General features: G+C 43.9%; 1 protein-coding gene across 1 annotated transcript in view; it reads right to left on the bottom strand.

The window, feature by feature from the left end:
* The window catches only part of TBC1D10A (TBC1 domain family member 10A), a 59,560-nt gene extending 45,650 nt beyond the window's left edge, over positions 1–13,910 (bottom strand). The window contains exon 1 of the mRNA XM_075829697.1: positions 13,521–13,910. Within this exon, the coding sequence (XP_075685812.1) occupies positions 13,521–13,702 (182 nt within the window). The 5' untranslated portion in view covers positions 13,703–13,910. The remainder of the gene's footprint in view (positions 1–13,520) is intronic.
* Between the last annotated feature and the right edge of the window lie 2,472 nt (positions 13,911–16,382).

Genomic DNA, 16,382 nt, shown 5'->3' with positions numbered 1-16,382 from the left:
TCAGAAAGGGTTTTAACCCTTTAGGCATTTTACAGGAATTAAAACAAAGTAGAGGTGAAATTTACAAATCTCATTTTTTTCCCAAAATTCATTTGTAATAATAAAAAAAATTCTGTACCACAGAGTGTTTTACCAGAGAAGCGCAACTCAATATTTATTGCCCATATTCTGCAGTTTTTATAAATATCCCACATGTGGCCCTAGTGTGGTAATGGACTTAAACACCGGCCTCCAAAAGCAAAGAAGCACCTAGGGGATTATGGGGCCTCCTGTTTTTTAGAATATATTTTAGGCACCATGTCAGGTTTCAAGAGGTCTTGTAGTACCTAAACAGTCGAAACCCCCCAAAAGTGACCCCATTTTGGAAACTACAGCATTTTGAACCAACAGTTTTTTTGCAAAAGTTATTTGAATTTGTATGTGAAGATTAAAATCTACTTTTTTTTCCTGAAAAAACATAATTTATTTTACAATTTTTACAAGGAATAAAAAAGGAGAGAAAACACCCCAACATTTGTAAAGTAATTTCTCCCAATTACAGCAATACCCCATATGTGGTAATAAATTGCTGTTTGGACCCGCAGCAGGGCTCAGAAGAGAAGGCGCGTCATTTGGATTTCCGATTTTGCTGGAATAGTTTTCAGTGCCGTGTAGAGTTTCCAATGCACTGGAGGGATCAAAACAGTGGAAACCCCCCAAAAGTGACCCCATTTGGGAAACTGCACCCTTTAAGGAATCTATCTAGGGGTATAGTGAGCATTTAGACCCCACAGGTCTTTTGCAGAATTAGACCGTGACAAATAAATATCAACATTTCCACTAAAATGTTGAATTTTTTAATTTTCACAAGAGATAGGGAAAAGGCACCTCAACATTTGTAAAGGATAAAGGAGGAGTTCTGTTTGGGGTTTTGCTGGTATTTCAGTTTATGATGTGGGGGTATATGTAATCTGTGCGGAGAACATCAGGGCATAATGAGAGTATAATAATGGGGTAAATAAATAATAATTCATAGATGTGTGGCCGGTGTCGCATTGATAAATGGCGCCCGATCTTATCCGCTTTTGGAACACTCCGCCAGAACTTTATTTTTTTCTCCACAGGAGCCTTGCAAGGGCTTATTTGTTGCGGGATAATCTGTAGTTTTCATTGGTACCATTTTGGGGTACATATGATTTTTTTGATCACTTTTTATTCCATTTATTCACAAGCAAAGTGACAAAAAACCAACAGTTCTGACAATGTTTTTTATCCATGGCGTTCACCATGGGCTATAAATGACAATTTTACTTTATTCTGCGGGTCGGTACGATTACGGCGATACCATATCTAATTCGTTTTTTTTTAATGTTTTGCAGCGTTTGCGCAATAAAATCACTTATTTATAAAAAAATAAAAAAAATGTTTATGTGTTACCATATTCTGAGAGCTAGAACTTTATTTTTTCAGTCAAAAAAAGCTGTGTAAGGGCTTGTTTTTTGCGGGACGGGTTGTAGTTTCTAATGGCACTATTTTGGCGTATATGCGACTTTTTGATCACTTTTTATTCTATATTTTGGGATGGGTGGTGACCAAAAAAAAAAAAAAAAGTGATTCTGGCAGGTTTTTTTTATTTCTTTTTTTGCCGTGTTCACCGTGCGGGAAAAATATTAGAGTTTTATGGGTTGTTACGAATGAGGTGATACCAAATATGTGTACTTTTTTTCTAGAATAAAAGATTATAGGAAGAAAAAAAAAAAGTTTTTGTTTATGTAACAACTTATTTTTACACTTTATCATCTTTTTTTACTTGTCCCACTAGGGGACATTTAGACTTGCAGCGCTGATCGCTGCTAGAGTACATTACACTACCTACGTATTGTAATGTATTCTAACTGTCATTGTGACGCAAGTGTCACCGACAGGAAACCTATGAGGACCAGCCTCTGGCTGGTCCTCATAGGCTTCCGTACATGGCAGCCCGGAGGCCATTGTGACTGCCATTGGTAGCCCCCGCAAATGCATGTGGGGGCTGCAGATCTGCTCTGTGGGGGCTGCAGATCTGCTCTAAATCGACTGCCGCACGCAAGAGGTTAATTGCCGAAATCAGCGGCGATGGGCCGCTGATCGGCAACACGGAGAGCAGGGCAGACACCCTGCACAGTTAACCGCCGCTGCGGTGTAGCTCCGTGGTTAACTGTTGATGTGTGGACGCAACTACATGCTCAGGTGCGCGAAGTTACTGCTCACCTGGACGTGCATTTACGCCCAGGTGCACGAAGGGGTTAAGGGTTCTGTTTTGACAAAATGAATAGTGCAGTAGACTATGGTATGGAGTCCATCAAAACGACGGAAACCTTAGGCTGGATTCACACAAGCAAATTACGTCCGTAATGGACGTAACGTATTTCGGCCGCTAATCCCGGACCGAACACACTGCAGGGAGCCGGGCTCCTAGCATCATAGTTATGTACGATGCTAGGAGTCCCTGCCTCGCTGCAGGACAACTGTCCCGTACTGAAAACATGATTTCAGTACGGGACAGAAGTTCCACGGAGAGGCAGCGACTCCTAGCGTCGTACATAACTATGATCCTAGGAGCCCGGCTCCCTGCACAGTGTTCGGTCCGGGATTAGCGGCCGAAATACGTTCCGTCCTTTACGGACGTAACATGGTCGTGTGAACCCAGCCTAAAACAGTGACACACGGAAACCATTTGAAATCAATGGTGATACAAAACGGAAACCTATGGTTTACATTTGTTTCAGTTTGGATTCCACTCATGGGTTCCCCTGATGGAAAGGCACGATGGAACCCATGAATGGAGTCCCAACGCAGATGTAAACGAAGCCTTATCTTGGCTAATTTTTAAAAAATTTATCTTTATGTGTAAAAGAACCTTTAAGGTAAGTGCACACACTGGAAAAATCCACCATAAATTCACCTGTGAATTTTCTGAAAATCTGTGGTGGAATTTGTTGTGGATTTCACCCATCTCATTGAAAGGAGTGAAAATCTGCCGGAGAAATTGAAAAGGCTTTAAAACCCACAATGCAGGTCAATTTCCGTGCTGAAAAATTCTGTAGCTTGTAGATGGGATTTATTCCGCTGCAGATATTCTGTCCGGCAAAGCTGAATGGAAAATCTCCTCTATTGAAGATAATGGGTATTCCAGCATTAAGATGCCCCAAAACACTTCAGGACAGTCTCAAGGACTCACTGTATGAACAGGGTCCCATTCACAGTCATAATATTTCACCTATGCAGTAAAATACTGCAGTGGTAACACACAAACATGACTAGTGTGAAATTGGCTTTTATCGACTGGCCGGTTGAACTGGTCAAGAAATTAAGAGTAAAGCTGGGAGATCTATGAAAACTGTCCTTGTAAACCATAGCAACCAATAGGAACTCAGCTTTCATTTCTTTAACTTCTCTGGTAAAGTGAAAGCTGGGCTGTGATTGGTTGCCAAGTGCAATAGGAACAGTTTTCATAGACGGGAGCTGAAATGTAAAGACAGAAAAGAAAAAAAAAAAAAACACAAACTACAGCAGGTTTATTGCTAAGCCGACTGTGGGGGGAGGAGGCTTGCTATGAGGAGCCACCAAATTCATCTCGTGTCTGCAGGAAAAAAAGTTGTTCTAGGGCATATTATCCATGTAGTCCCTCTGTAGTTCAGACAAAGCATTCCCGATTGTCCAATGAAGTCAATAGACGTTCAGTGATTTTAGTGAAACTATGTTCTTCCAGAGCCAAAAGGCACAACTCTAGGTTTTAGTTAATAGTAGTGGTGCAGGGTGGGAGACTCCCTCTGGGATACGGTGCACGAGGCAGCCAAAGGAAAGGCTTTACTAACAGACTATAGCGAGACAGTGAAAGGATTTGTGAGGTAAAAACAGTTATCATTGATAAACCAATAACAGCTCTGTCTGTATGCTGCTTCCTAACAGCCATGACATACAACTATTAGGGTATATTCACACGCACTGTTTTCAGTCATAATTCCGGCGTTTTACGCCTGAAAAAAGACGGCTCCATTACGCCTTCAAACATCTGCCCATTGCGGTCAATGGGTTTTACGATATTCTGTTCCCACGAGGTGTAATTTCACGCGTCGCTGTCAAAAGACGACGCGTAAAAAGACGCCCGCGTCAAAGAAGTGCATCTCACTTCTTGGGACGTTTTTGGAGCAGTTTTTCATTGACTCCATTGAAAAACAGCTTCAATAACGTCCGTAATATACACGAGTAGTTACAAAAACATCTGAAAATCAGGAGCAGTTTTCAGGCGAAAACAGCTCCATAATTTCAGACGTATTTTGCTACTCCGTGTGAACATACCTTAATAAAACACTTCAGAATAAATCAGACAAAAGCTTTTATACCAAGTCAATGGGTCAGTAATCCGAGAACAGCATTTCATGCTCTGAAAGATGGTCCATAATGACTTACATTTTATTAATCACCGACTCATTGTTTAGGGAAAGAATTCTGTTAAATGTGACAAACAAAAACGACAGTAGCAGCACTTGAATGGAATGGGATATTACTTTTCCGGTGTATCAACTAGATATGCCATAAAAATCAGATTGATGGAGGTCTGATCACCTGCACTGATCTGGGGAACAGAGGTGGATGACTTGTGTGTTCAATCACGATTACAGTCTAAGGCCCCATGCACACGACCGTACCGTAAAAACTCCTGTAATTACGGGCCCATAGAGTTCTATTGGCCACGGGTACCTCCCCGTATGCTTACGGGAAGGCGGGTGACTACGTGTGTGCACCTGTAATTACGGGAGCGTTGCTAGGCGACGTCAGGGGATAGTCACTGTCCAGGGTGCTGAAAGAGTTAAACGATCGGCAGTAACTGCTTCAGAACCCTGGACAGTGGCTACCGATCACAATATAGATAAAGCTGTAAAAAAAAAAAAAAAAAAAAGGGGGACGTTCATACTTACCCAGAACTCCCTGCTTCTTCCTCCAGTCCAGCCTCCTGGGATGACGTTACAGCCCATGTGACCGCTGCAGCCAATCACAGGCCAATCACTGGCTGCAGCGGTCACATGGACTGCCACGTCATCCAGGGAGGTCGGACTGGATGTCGAGAGGGACGCGTCACCAAGACAACGGCCGGGTAAGTATGAATTTCTTTTACTTTTATTACGGAAAGGGCTGTCCCTTCTCTCTATCCTGCACCGATAGAGAGAAGGGCTGCCGATTACTGCAGTGTAATTTTGCTGCCAAAAACGTGGCCGTAAATACGGGTGGAATACGGGTGACACCGGACCCATATTTACGGGCACGGGGCCATAAATACTGGTGCAATACGTGTGACCAAGGACCCGTATTTACGCCAGTATTTACGGGTGGACAAAAATACGGTCATGTGCATGGGGCCCAAGGCTGGTTTGATTCACACGAGCGTGTGCCTTTTGCGCACGCAAAAAACGCGGCGTTTTGCCTGCGCAAAAGGCACTTGACAGCTCCGTGTGTCATCACCATATGATGTGCGGCTGCGTGGTTTTCGCGCAGCTGCCATCATTATGACACTCCATTTGGATGTTTGTCATCCTTTTCACTGCTGTTGCGCGAATCATGCTGCTCGCACGGAAGTGCTTCCGTGTGACCGTGATTTTCACGCACCCATTGACTTCAATGGGTGCGTGATGCGCGAAAAACGCTCAAAGAACGGACATGTCGTGACTTTTACGCAGCGGACCAACGCTGCGTAAAAATCACGCAACTGTCTGCACGGCCCCATAGACTAATATAGGTCTGTGCGACGCGCGTGAAAATCACGCGCGTTGCACGGACGTATATCCCGTTCGTCTGAATAAGCCCTAAGGGAGATACATAAATCAGCGCATCCCCACTCGGGATCCAGTGGATATGCAATAGAAGTTAGTCAGCATAAAATTTCCTTTAAAAAGAATCGGTCACTTCTCCAGACTTTTTTTTGTAGTACATATTTGTAGTCCCCATGAAATAATTCTGGAACATATTTTCTTAGAACTCTTCGTTATGCTATTCCTCCTAGAAATTTATGAATAAATTGACGGCTGGGTGTTAACATTTTCCTTGCCCAAAGGGGCGTGTCCTTACAAAGTCTCGCTGTCAGCACTGACTGGACATTGTCAGTCTGAGTAGGGACACCCCTCCCAATGGTAACACCCAGTTGTCCATGGTTTTCTTAATTTTTAGGAGGAACTACATGGGACGCCACAAGTTTTAATAAAAGATGCTCCAGAATTAGTTAATGGGGAATACAAATACGAAGACAGAGCGGTCAGGAAAGTGGACAGGTCCTCTTTAATAGAATTTCCATTAATTTCTATGTATCTAAATTTAATGCTCGGGATGCAGTGTTGGGCATTACACTGGAAAGATCAGGCTTTATTCAACAAATCACAAAATGTACAGGGAATATCATTAAAAAGATTGCAGCACAATAAAGAAGGTGTACAAATAGACATTTGGTTTTTGAGGTGTACAATGTCTCATAGCATAATAGACATCATAATAGTATGATCATTTTCTTGTCAAATAAAAAGCGCCAACGCAGGAGCAACAGGGGCACAAAAGGGAAGGAAAATAAGGACGTCAGCGCCACCAACAGAGGATTAGAAACACATAGGAAGTGTAACCTATGCAACAGTAAATCCGCGCGCACACTACCGTAATTGCGGACCAAAGTACCGATTCATTTATTTATATGGCCCACGGACAACTGCCCGTATATTTATGGGTAAGTGTCCGTGCCATAGGAAGTATCTGCAAAAAAATAGGACATGTCCTATTTTTTTGAATTTACTGATATACATTATAATAGGAGCACGGCCCGAAAATACGGGTGACTGTCCGCGGTCGTCCTGGCCCGTAATAACGGTCTGTGATTACGGCTATGGCCGTGTGCAGGGGGCCTAATAGGGAGCTCATCTACAAGTCACAGGAGACAGACCTCAGGGTGCATAATCCTCAGAGCACCAAGATGAAGCTCCATAAAAAGGCAAGATCACGACAATAATCTTGGAGAACCCTAAAATCCCAAAACATGTGCACCAAGAAATATATTTAGTATAAGGCTATGTTCACACGGAGTATTTTGGGGGAGGAATATCTGCCTCAAAGCTCCAAACGGAATTTTGAGGCAGATATTCCTCCCCCAAAATACTCCGTGTGAATAGCAATGATCGCGCCGTTTTTCGCCCGCGGCCATTGAGCGCCGCGGGCAGAAAACACGCTTTCTCCTGCCTCCCATTGAAGTCAATGGGAGGTCGGAGGCGGAAGCGCCCGAAGATAGGGCATGTCGCTTCTTTTTCCCGCGAGGCAGTTTTACTGCTCGCGGGAAAAAGACGCCGACGCCTCCCATTGAAATCAATGGGAGGCGTTCTCGGGCCGTTTCTGCCGAGTTTTGCGACGCGGTTTCCGCGTCAAAAAACTCGGCAAAAGACCCCATGTGAACATAGCCTTAGAATGACTGATTGGTTTGAAGAAACCTAAATAAAATAATTCAATAGCAAATTTATGCCCAAAATTTGCCCAATGTGACATCCCTAGCATTTATCGCACAACCAACATGTGACGACTCACAATATATTACTATGGACTGCAATTTTGATAGATAAACTCAAGCGCCCCGCTGGTCAAATATGCAAAGAAAATATAGAATTTTCGGATCAGGCAATATAATAGAGAAAATATGTAACGTTTCGGCCACAATCCGGCCTTTGTCAAAACTCTATTGCCGCTGGTCAATAGAAAGAGTTGCTGGAGCGCTATAGGAAAGGCAACTAGTACCATGGAGAAAATGCGTCCATGTGGCCGAAACTTTACATATTTTCTTTATTATATTGCCTGCACGCCGATTTTCGCCCGCAGCCATTGAGCGCCGCGGGCAAAAAACGCCACGAAATACGCTTTCTTTGCCTCCCATTGATGTCAATGGGAGGTCAGAGATGTAAACGCTTGAAGATAGGGCGTCTTTCTACCGCAAGACGGTTTTTCTGCTCACGGGGAAAAAAACGGCTCCGCCTCCCATTGAAATCAATGGGAGGCATTTTTGGCTGTTTTTTTTACGCGGTTTCCACGTCAAAAAACGGTGTGAACTGGCGCTAAAGCTGGCCATACACATTAACTAAAAGCTGGCAAATCCAACAGCAAACTAAAGTGTATGGAGTCAGCGGTGGAAAGAAGGATCAGGAGCTCGTCCCCCAGTGGCTAAATGTGCACATTTATGGTAGAATAGGAAGATCAATTAGACAACAGCTCTTTTATGTGTATAGTCGGCTTTAGACTTCCTACCTATCTGGTTCCACTATAAATAAGAGTTTATGGTTAGATTTTCCCTTTTGTCCCTCTTATTTAGTTTCTTCTAGCATCTCAAATTCACTAAACCTGTTTAATGCCACCAAGGTGTGAAGAGCTGCACCCTCTCATACAGATTTTTCACTGGAAGGCTATGTACACCTTTAACCCCTTGATGACGGATATATCTGTCGCAAGAAGGTGTTCGTTCCCGCATAGCGACGGATATATCTGTCGCTCTGATCGGGTGGGTACTGCCAGTGTACCCACACGATCAGCGGCACAGCCGTTATACACAGCCTGGCTCCTGCCCCAACTGCCAGAATCGAAGCACTGATTCTTGCAGTTTAACCCATAAGGGTATGTTCACACGCCTAACAAAAAACATCTGAAAGCAGCTCCTGATTTTCAGATGTTTTTTGAGCAACTCACGTTTTTCAATAGTCTATGAGAAAACGGCTCCAAAAACGTCCCAAGAAGTGTCCTGCACTTCTTTTGACGAGCAGTCATTTTTTTTACGCGCCGTATTTTGACAGCGACGCGTAAAATGACAGCTCGTCTGCACAGAACATCGTAAGAGCCATTGCAAGCAATGGGCAGATGTTTGCCGACGTATTGGAGCCGTCTTTTCAGGGGTAATTCGAGGCTTAAAACGCCTCCATTACGTGTGAAAATTGGTTGTGTGCACATACCCTTAGATGCCGCTGTCAATAGCGACAGCGGCATCTAATGTGTTTGACCCTCTGTCACCCCATCAGCACCACCGCAAAGAAATCGTGGGGGGCCATCGGGTTTCCATGGCAGCCGGGGGCTTAACAAAGGCCCCCCAAGGTCTACCTTCAGCAACTGCCTATTAGGCCATGCCATGCCTGTCAGTTTTACAGGTACGGCTCCTGGAATGCGGCGATGCAAAAACAAGTAATTAATTGTGCGAAACCCATAGAATAAAGGTAACATGTTACTTATGCCACATAGTGAACAGCGTAAATGTAGAACGTAAAAACAATGCCGGAATAGCTGCTTATTTTCAATTCTTTCCTAAAATAAAGTTAATCAACATATTATATGCATCCAAAAACGGTGCAATTGAAAAATACAACTCTTCCCACAAAAAACAAGCGGCTATGTCGACGGAATAAAAGTTATGACTCTTAGAATGCAACACTGAAAAAACTAAAAATAATCCTTGGTCATTAACGTGCAAAATGGCTTGGTCATTGAGGGGTTAAAGGGTTTTGTTTTTTTAACAAATCAATGTTTCATATGAAATTAAACAAATTGTTGGTTTTTTTTTTAAAAAGGAAAGTTTTTTTACTTTAAGATACAGCTTCTATGTACCCTGTAAACATAGACGCTGTATTGTTCATAGTCGATTCCATCAGCTCAGCTGAACTGACGGCTCAGCTGAAAGTTGGTCCTGCGTGTTTCTGAAACCTAGGACCCAGCTAATAACTTAGAGGTGAACATTATTAGCCGGATCGACTTTCAACTGAGCCGCAGCTTTAAGAGACTGATACAGCATCTGTGTATAAAGGGATATATAGAAGCTGTATCTTAAAAAGTAAAACAATTCTGTTTAAAAAAGGTATACTTTAAGCCTCATGCAAACGACAGAAGCATGTGCCCGGAGCCTGTACAGAGGCTGAACAGCTCCCTGGTAAGTAGCCGTATGGCCTTAGTGTAGTGCCGTATAGGCTCCTTCGAGAGCCGCGTATACAGAGCAATACTCCTAGGTTTTTTTTTATTAATAAAAAACAAAAAACAACTTTGTATGATTCCGTAATAGATCAGTACAGTAGAGGCCCCATGCACCTCTATTATGGCGCCGTACACAACAGAACTGTAATACGGCCGTGTACATGAGGACTTTTCCCTATGTTGCTGCTATAAAAGCGAAGCGCCATCAGCTGAAAGAAGTTTGCCTTGGCCTTGACACTAAAGTAATGCACACGTGGGACCATTATGTAGCATTCCCATTCATCGTAGGTTTTTTTTTTACAAACAAGTAGGACTTCAAAAGGATGATGAAAACCCAGCAATTCTCTTATGGATTTCTATTATTGTAGCACTGCAGAATACAAGCCATCATTTTTAGCAGACTGTATTCTGTCTAGGAGATCAGAGCACATTTATCACGAGCATCAGACATACATCCAATTCACGTCAGTTCTCATAGTATCAGGACCCCCACTCTCTGCACACCAAAATGCCGTCATACTGTTGCGTATAAGGAAACCGTAAAATAAACACAAATCCTTCCAGAAAACCCAATCTACGGGAGGGTGTAATAGAATGCAAAAATAATGTTTTATTACTGAAAACTAACATCTTGTTGTAGTCACAGAAGCGGTGAGAGAAACGTAAAACGATCTACTCGCTTCTGTATCATGTATCTTATTAGTATTGTATGGAGAAATGAAACAGGATAAAAGCAGAACTCGTGGCACAGAAGAGGTTAATCAGAACGAGCTTTAGGCAGTATGAAATGACAACTTTGGCCGCGCGCTCCCAGTCACATGATCCAAATTGTGGTATGCGACTTTCAAAGTATGCAAGACGAACAACCTACTGGATTTCCCCTCAATATCAGCGAGCAATTGCATGACAGAGCAGTCCCCATTTATTCCTGTTGGCGCACAACCGTAGTGTCTGTTGTTCAACTGTGCAATATGGATGCAGAATCTTCATCATCATCATCAAACTTGGGCCTATAAAAGGCGTTTCATACAGAAGGAGGGGATGCAACTTAATATACAGCCAGCATGCTCCACACATGCACAACTCACTCTGATGACGGTCTCAGGCAATCCAGCCGTTTCACAAAGTGACGGTGCCCAGATGTCTGCAGTCATCCACACCAGCATCGCCAAACTCCCGCTACCGGAATGTACTAACTAGGGCCCGTTCATATTTACATATGAACAAAGCTCTGGAATGGTGAAGGACAGAAAATTTTAGGCAAAGGTTGGACTTTATTAAATGATCCAGAAGACAACGCAAATTGATTAATGATTAGCGAATTTCCTAAAATTTGTTTTGGTCTGAATAAATTCGCCACGAATCACAAGTGCCGCAGTTGCCCTGTCTGACGCTGATGTCCACTAGGACACCCTCTTAGAAGACAGAGAGCCAAACAAGGCAATCGGGGCACTTACTATCCCACCCCTGTCCTACAGGGGGCAGTGTTCACATGAGACAGCACTACGTCATCTCACCTGCTGGCCTCCTGAGATTACGTTTTGTCTCATGTGACTGCTGCAACCAATCACACCGAACCCCATAAAGTTTTGGATTCCAGAACTTGGAAATTTGGACCGAATCGGTTTGCTGATCTCTGCCCTGAAGTATCACTTTTAAAGTTCTACTTTCTGAAATGCTGCCTTACAAACCAACCAAAGTGGCAAATCTTCCCTCAGCAGGATTTGTTCACTAGTTTCAGGTGTCACTGAATGTAATGGAGTAGAATGGAATACAAAAATAGCCTCTTGTGATGAGGAAGAGAATGTGTCTCTTTAAAGTCCTATCCCTGACCTTTATATGGCATTTTCCTCTACTGACTTCATTGAGGTAAAACTGCTTATAAAAATAAAAAATTCTGTTTAAAACGTGTTAAGTATGCCACAATTTGGCACATTTCATTTTCGAACAGATATTTGTACCTCTAGAAACAAAAAAAATACATGTACGAAAAGAGGACGGGTCTTTAAAAAGGGGCGTGGCCTAAAATGCACCCACTTTCTGCCACAAAATTCTGTCACAAAATAAACCAGATCAATGGTGACTTACGGAAGAGAAAATGGTCTAGGAAGATGCGCCAAATTTACCATACAGCATGCGCCCGTGTGATACATTTGGTGCATCTTCCGACTGACCGGTCTAAGTTTAGACTTTACATCTTACACGGCTTAGTAAATCTGCACCCTTGACTATAAAGTTGAGGTTCCGTGGACTTCCAAAGAAGCAGATTTAAGATAAAAAGCTGTTTTTTTGTCAGATCTCGTACACTATTTGTGACGTGTGTGAACAGATCCTAAAAGCTCATACAAACTGCCCTATTATGGATCTGTGTTGTACGGATCTTTAATATGGCGCCCATATCTTGGAATACTGAACCTCCACGTGCTTTTGGTTTTCTACCAAGCCAAGTTTATTTATTTTAAACACAGATTTATTACAAAATCCATAAGTCTAAAAATTAAGGCATGTTCCATCCCATATTACTTTTAGGGGCATTGCTTCTAGGGGAGGACATGGTGCCACAGGGAGCCAACACATGGCAGCACTCGAAGGCCTACAGCTCTGTAATAAAGACTTTGTGCTGCCATAGGGTCTGTGGGCGTGGACTTGCCACGTGCCTGTACTGGACACAGGTTTGCTTCCTTATTCTAAAGCTTGCCATACACAGGAGACAGTGGTCGGCCGACAGCCATCTCCCCATAAACATGCATGTTTATTTCAATAGGGAGGGGGAGGGGTGAAGCCTCTGAAAGACACTTCTTATGGATTTAACCAGACATTTGTGCTATGCACGGACCAAGAATGTCAGAGTAGTTATAATATCAGACCCACTCAAAATGTTTACAATCTATTCACGGTTATCACAACAACCGTAGCACGTAAATGGCGAGTGGAAGGGAAACCATGCCAAGACCGAGGGCACAGCATCCGATGACTAGCGCTCTACACATACAGATGATGCCATCAAGTGACGGTCAGGCGATGAAAGGACACAATGCCACTATGGGATACACACCACGTATTTATACAAATACGGATAACGCCACAAAAGGAGTAGTAGAGCTCTGGCGTAAACTATTTCTCAATGCGGTTGGTAAACGCACAAACCAATGGTCAGATAATTATCGGGAAGTTAATGACTGGCATGGGGAAGGGGCTGATCCCAAATACACCACTTGATCCCAGGAGAAAAAAAACACTTTCCACGCTTTTACATTTGGAAACAAATTGAAATGAAGAAACCATTGGCAAAATGTACTGACCACATATTAAAATCCCTGTCGATCGGTCAGCCCCTATGGCTGGTGACACCGCCACACACCTCCATTAGTGACAGACGCCGCACATTCCACACAATGACGTGAGGGAGGACCAGCAACAACACAATCACTACACACAAGTGGCACAATGTGAACACACGAGAGGATGGCGACTGTGACCCCACCCGACAAGCAGCTACACGAACTTACTAACCGGGACCCGCTCCCGACACTCACCGGCCTCCGCTCCCCTCAGTCTTGATTAGGAAGCCGTACTTGTCAGTCTTCCTCTCCGCGGTGAACCCGTTGATCTCAGAGTCTGAGCCTATAGACTCCAGTTCCGGGTCACTGAGGGTCTCCCTGGTTCCACGTAGGCTAGCAGAGGGTGACACGCTGCCCTCTCCGGGGCTCCGCGCCATCCCGGCTCCCCTCCACCTCTTCAACAGCACGGAGCCATCACCTCACGCCGGCCTCCGCCGCACCTCTCACTCTGCTCTCCCTACAGCAACAGACACCTCCCGGGGCCTCACTAACTTTCCCTGCCCCACTAATTTACCACCCAATCGGTGGTCAGGGAGCAACACAGCTAGCCAATGGATACACGAAGCCGGTCCTACCCAGCCAATGAAAACAAAGAACTGCCTGTCCATCAAGTAACTATCCCGCAACACATAACATTAATTATCTTCCATCCCGTCTTCCTCTTCAGCCAATCGGCACGCAGGTTTGTCGTCGGAAGCCAATAGCTGCTTGAAACTCTACAGATTTTTGGTGTCAACCTGCGTGACGTCTCTATGTCTGATGCTTGCACTCCTGCAGTGTCCTGTAAACATTCTCATACTGTCACTCACTGTAGCTCCGCCCTTAGTAGGTGGCAGTCAGACGTTAACCGTCCCATTAATGTGTCAGTCAACGCTAGGCCCGCCCACGTCCTGGAAACTCAAATGCCATATGTATTAGGGGGAACCACAGCAAATACATGGAAATGCTTCACCTGTAATGCTAACAAAAACAAACAGACACACAAAAACACACACTTTCAGTCCCAATCAGTGCCCTCATAACAATGCAATGCCCCCTTATCCGCAACATTGCTATGTAGGCTGAAGGTGGACATTCCTCCTGAGAAAGGCACTTTTTTAAAACTTTAGTTCCACCCTAGTAAGCCCCATATTATTATATGCATATTAACCCCACCTTAGCCATGGAAAATAAAAAGGATTTTTATATATGTTAGTGGTTACCTTAAACTGGTTATCCAGGTTGTGAAAATGTTGGGGCGACGGTTGGAAGTAAAATAAATAAGCAAAAAAAAGCAGTACTTACCTATCCTTTCCCTCAGCACTGGCGCTCCGGTAGCACTCCCAGTGATTGTATACATCCAGGTGGAATGTGACCACTGCAGCCAATCAGGGGGCTCAGCGGTCATGTGTTGTATTTCCGGCATTATGCCAGAAATATGATTAGTCACCACTGAGCCTTCTGATTGGCCGCAGTGGTCATAAGCTACGTGCATGTAAACTACCACCGTGATCGCAGGGAAAGAGAATAGATAAATACTGCTTTTTTATTTAATTTCCAGCCAAAAATGTTCGTGTGCATAGGGCCTTAGACCCCTGATATGCAGTTTGCAATCTGATCCTAGTTTTAGACTTTTCTCATGTGGGCATGTCTCTCCCAATAATACATGTTGGATGTGAGTTCTGTGACTCCAGGATGCTGCTGCCTTTACTAGCTCTCACGTATCAGCACAGCTTCATCTTGTACTGATTTCCCCTTCTACAGCTTCTGTATAATCTTTCCTCAACTGTGCAGACACATACACTGATGTTGCCTGTATGTCTGATTCCAGATTCTGCCATGGGTTCCCTCCTCTCCCAATACATTTATCTTTGCCTACAATTGCAAAGTAAATGAGGTAAAAGGTAGTGCAGTCTCATAGGAATGCCCGTCGGAACAGAACGCCGTTTTTCCAATTGAAATCAATGGGCAGATGTTTGGAGGCGTTCTGCTTTCGAGTTTTCCGCCGTTTTTCGGCCGTTTACGACCCAAAAAGCAGCCGAATATAAGCCGTGTGAACATACCATAAGAGTATTACCTGCACTACCTTTTACGTAATATACTTTACAAACAGAGGCCAAGATAAAAAAAAAATACAGGAGTGCTTCTTAAGTGGTGCTTGTTTGAACTCTCCCCCTCCCTCTGCAGGGTTCTCTCTTCTCTACACCAGTTGTGAGATCTCTCCCCAACTTACCTGCTGCCCCGCTCTTTAATGATCCAGCCTCTGTTCCCGTCCCCAGTTTTCCGCTCTCTAAGATGGATGCCGCAGTCTCAGACTTCGCTACGGAGAGCTTCTTTGGAAGTCTGAGACACGGCCATCTTGGAGAGTGAAAAACAGGTGACCAGAACACAGGAAAAGAGGCTGGATCATTCAGGAGCGAAACAGCGAGTAAGTGGACTATACATTTCCAATGTATAGTCAATGTATAGTCAAATAATTATTTTTTGGACTGGATTGTTACTTTAACTACCTACCGCTGCAGCCAATTTTGGCCTTTCTGACAGAGCCCCATTTTCACGGCCTAATTCTAATAAATTCTACAAAAGAGCTGTGGGGTCTAAATGCTCACTATACCCCTAGATAGATCCCTTAAGTGGTGTAGTTTCCCAAATGGGGTCACTTTTGAGGCGTTTCCACTGTTTTGGTCTCTCAGGGGCTTTGCTCTTGCGACATGGCACCCAAAAACTATTCCAGCTAAATTTGAGCTCCAAAAGCCAAATATTGCTCCTTCCCTTCCGAGTCCTGCCGTGGGTCGAAACAGTAGTTTATTACCACATATGGCATATTGCCATATTCAGGAGAAATTGCTGTACAAATTTTGTACCCCAAGAAAAATTCCTTGAGGGGTGTAGTTTCCAAAATGGGGTCACTTTTGGGGGTTTTCCACTGTTTTAGTCCCTCCAGGGCGTTGCAAACGCGACATGGCACCGAAAACCAATCCAGCAAAATCTGTACTCCAAAATCCAAATGGCGCTCCTTCCCTTCTGAGCCCTGCTGTGGGTCCAAACAGCAGTTTATTACCACAAATGGGGTATTGC

Source organism: Rhinoderma darwinii, chromosome 1, assembly GCF_050947455.1.
Source record: "Rhinoderma darwinii isolate aRhiDar2 chromosome 1, aRhiDar2.hap1, whole genome shotgun sequence".
In the NCBI taxonomy this organism is placed as follows: Eukaryota; Metazoa; Chordata; class Amphibia; order Anura; family Rhinodermatidae; genus Rhinoderma; species Rhinoderma darwinii.
This window is presented reverse-complemented; position numbering and strand designations above follow the sequence as displayed.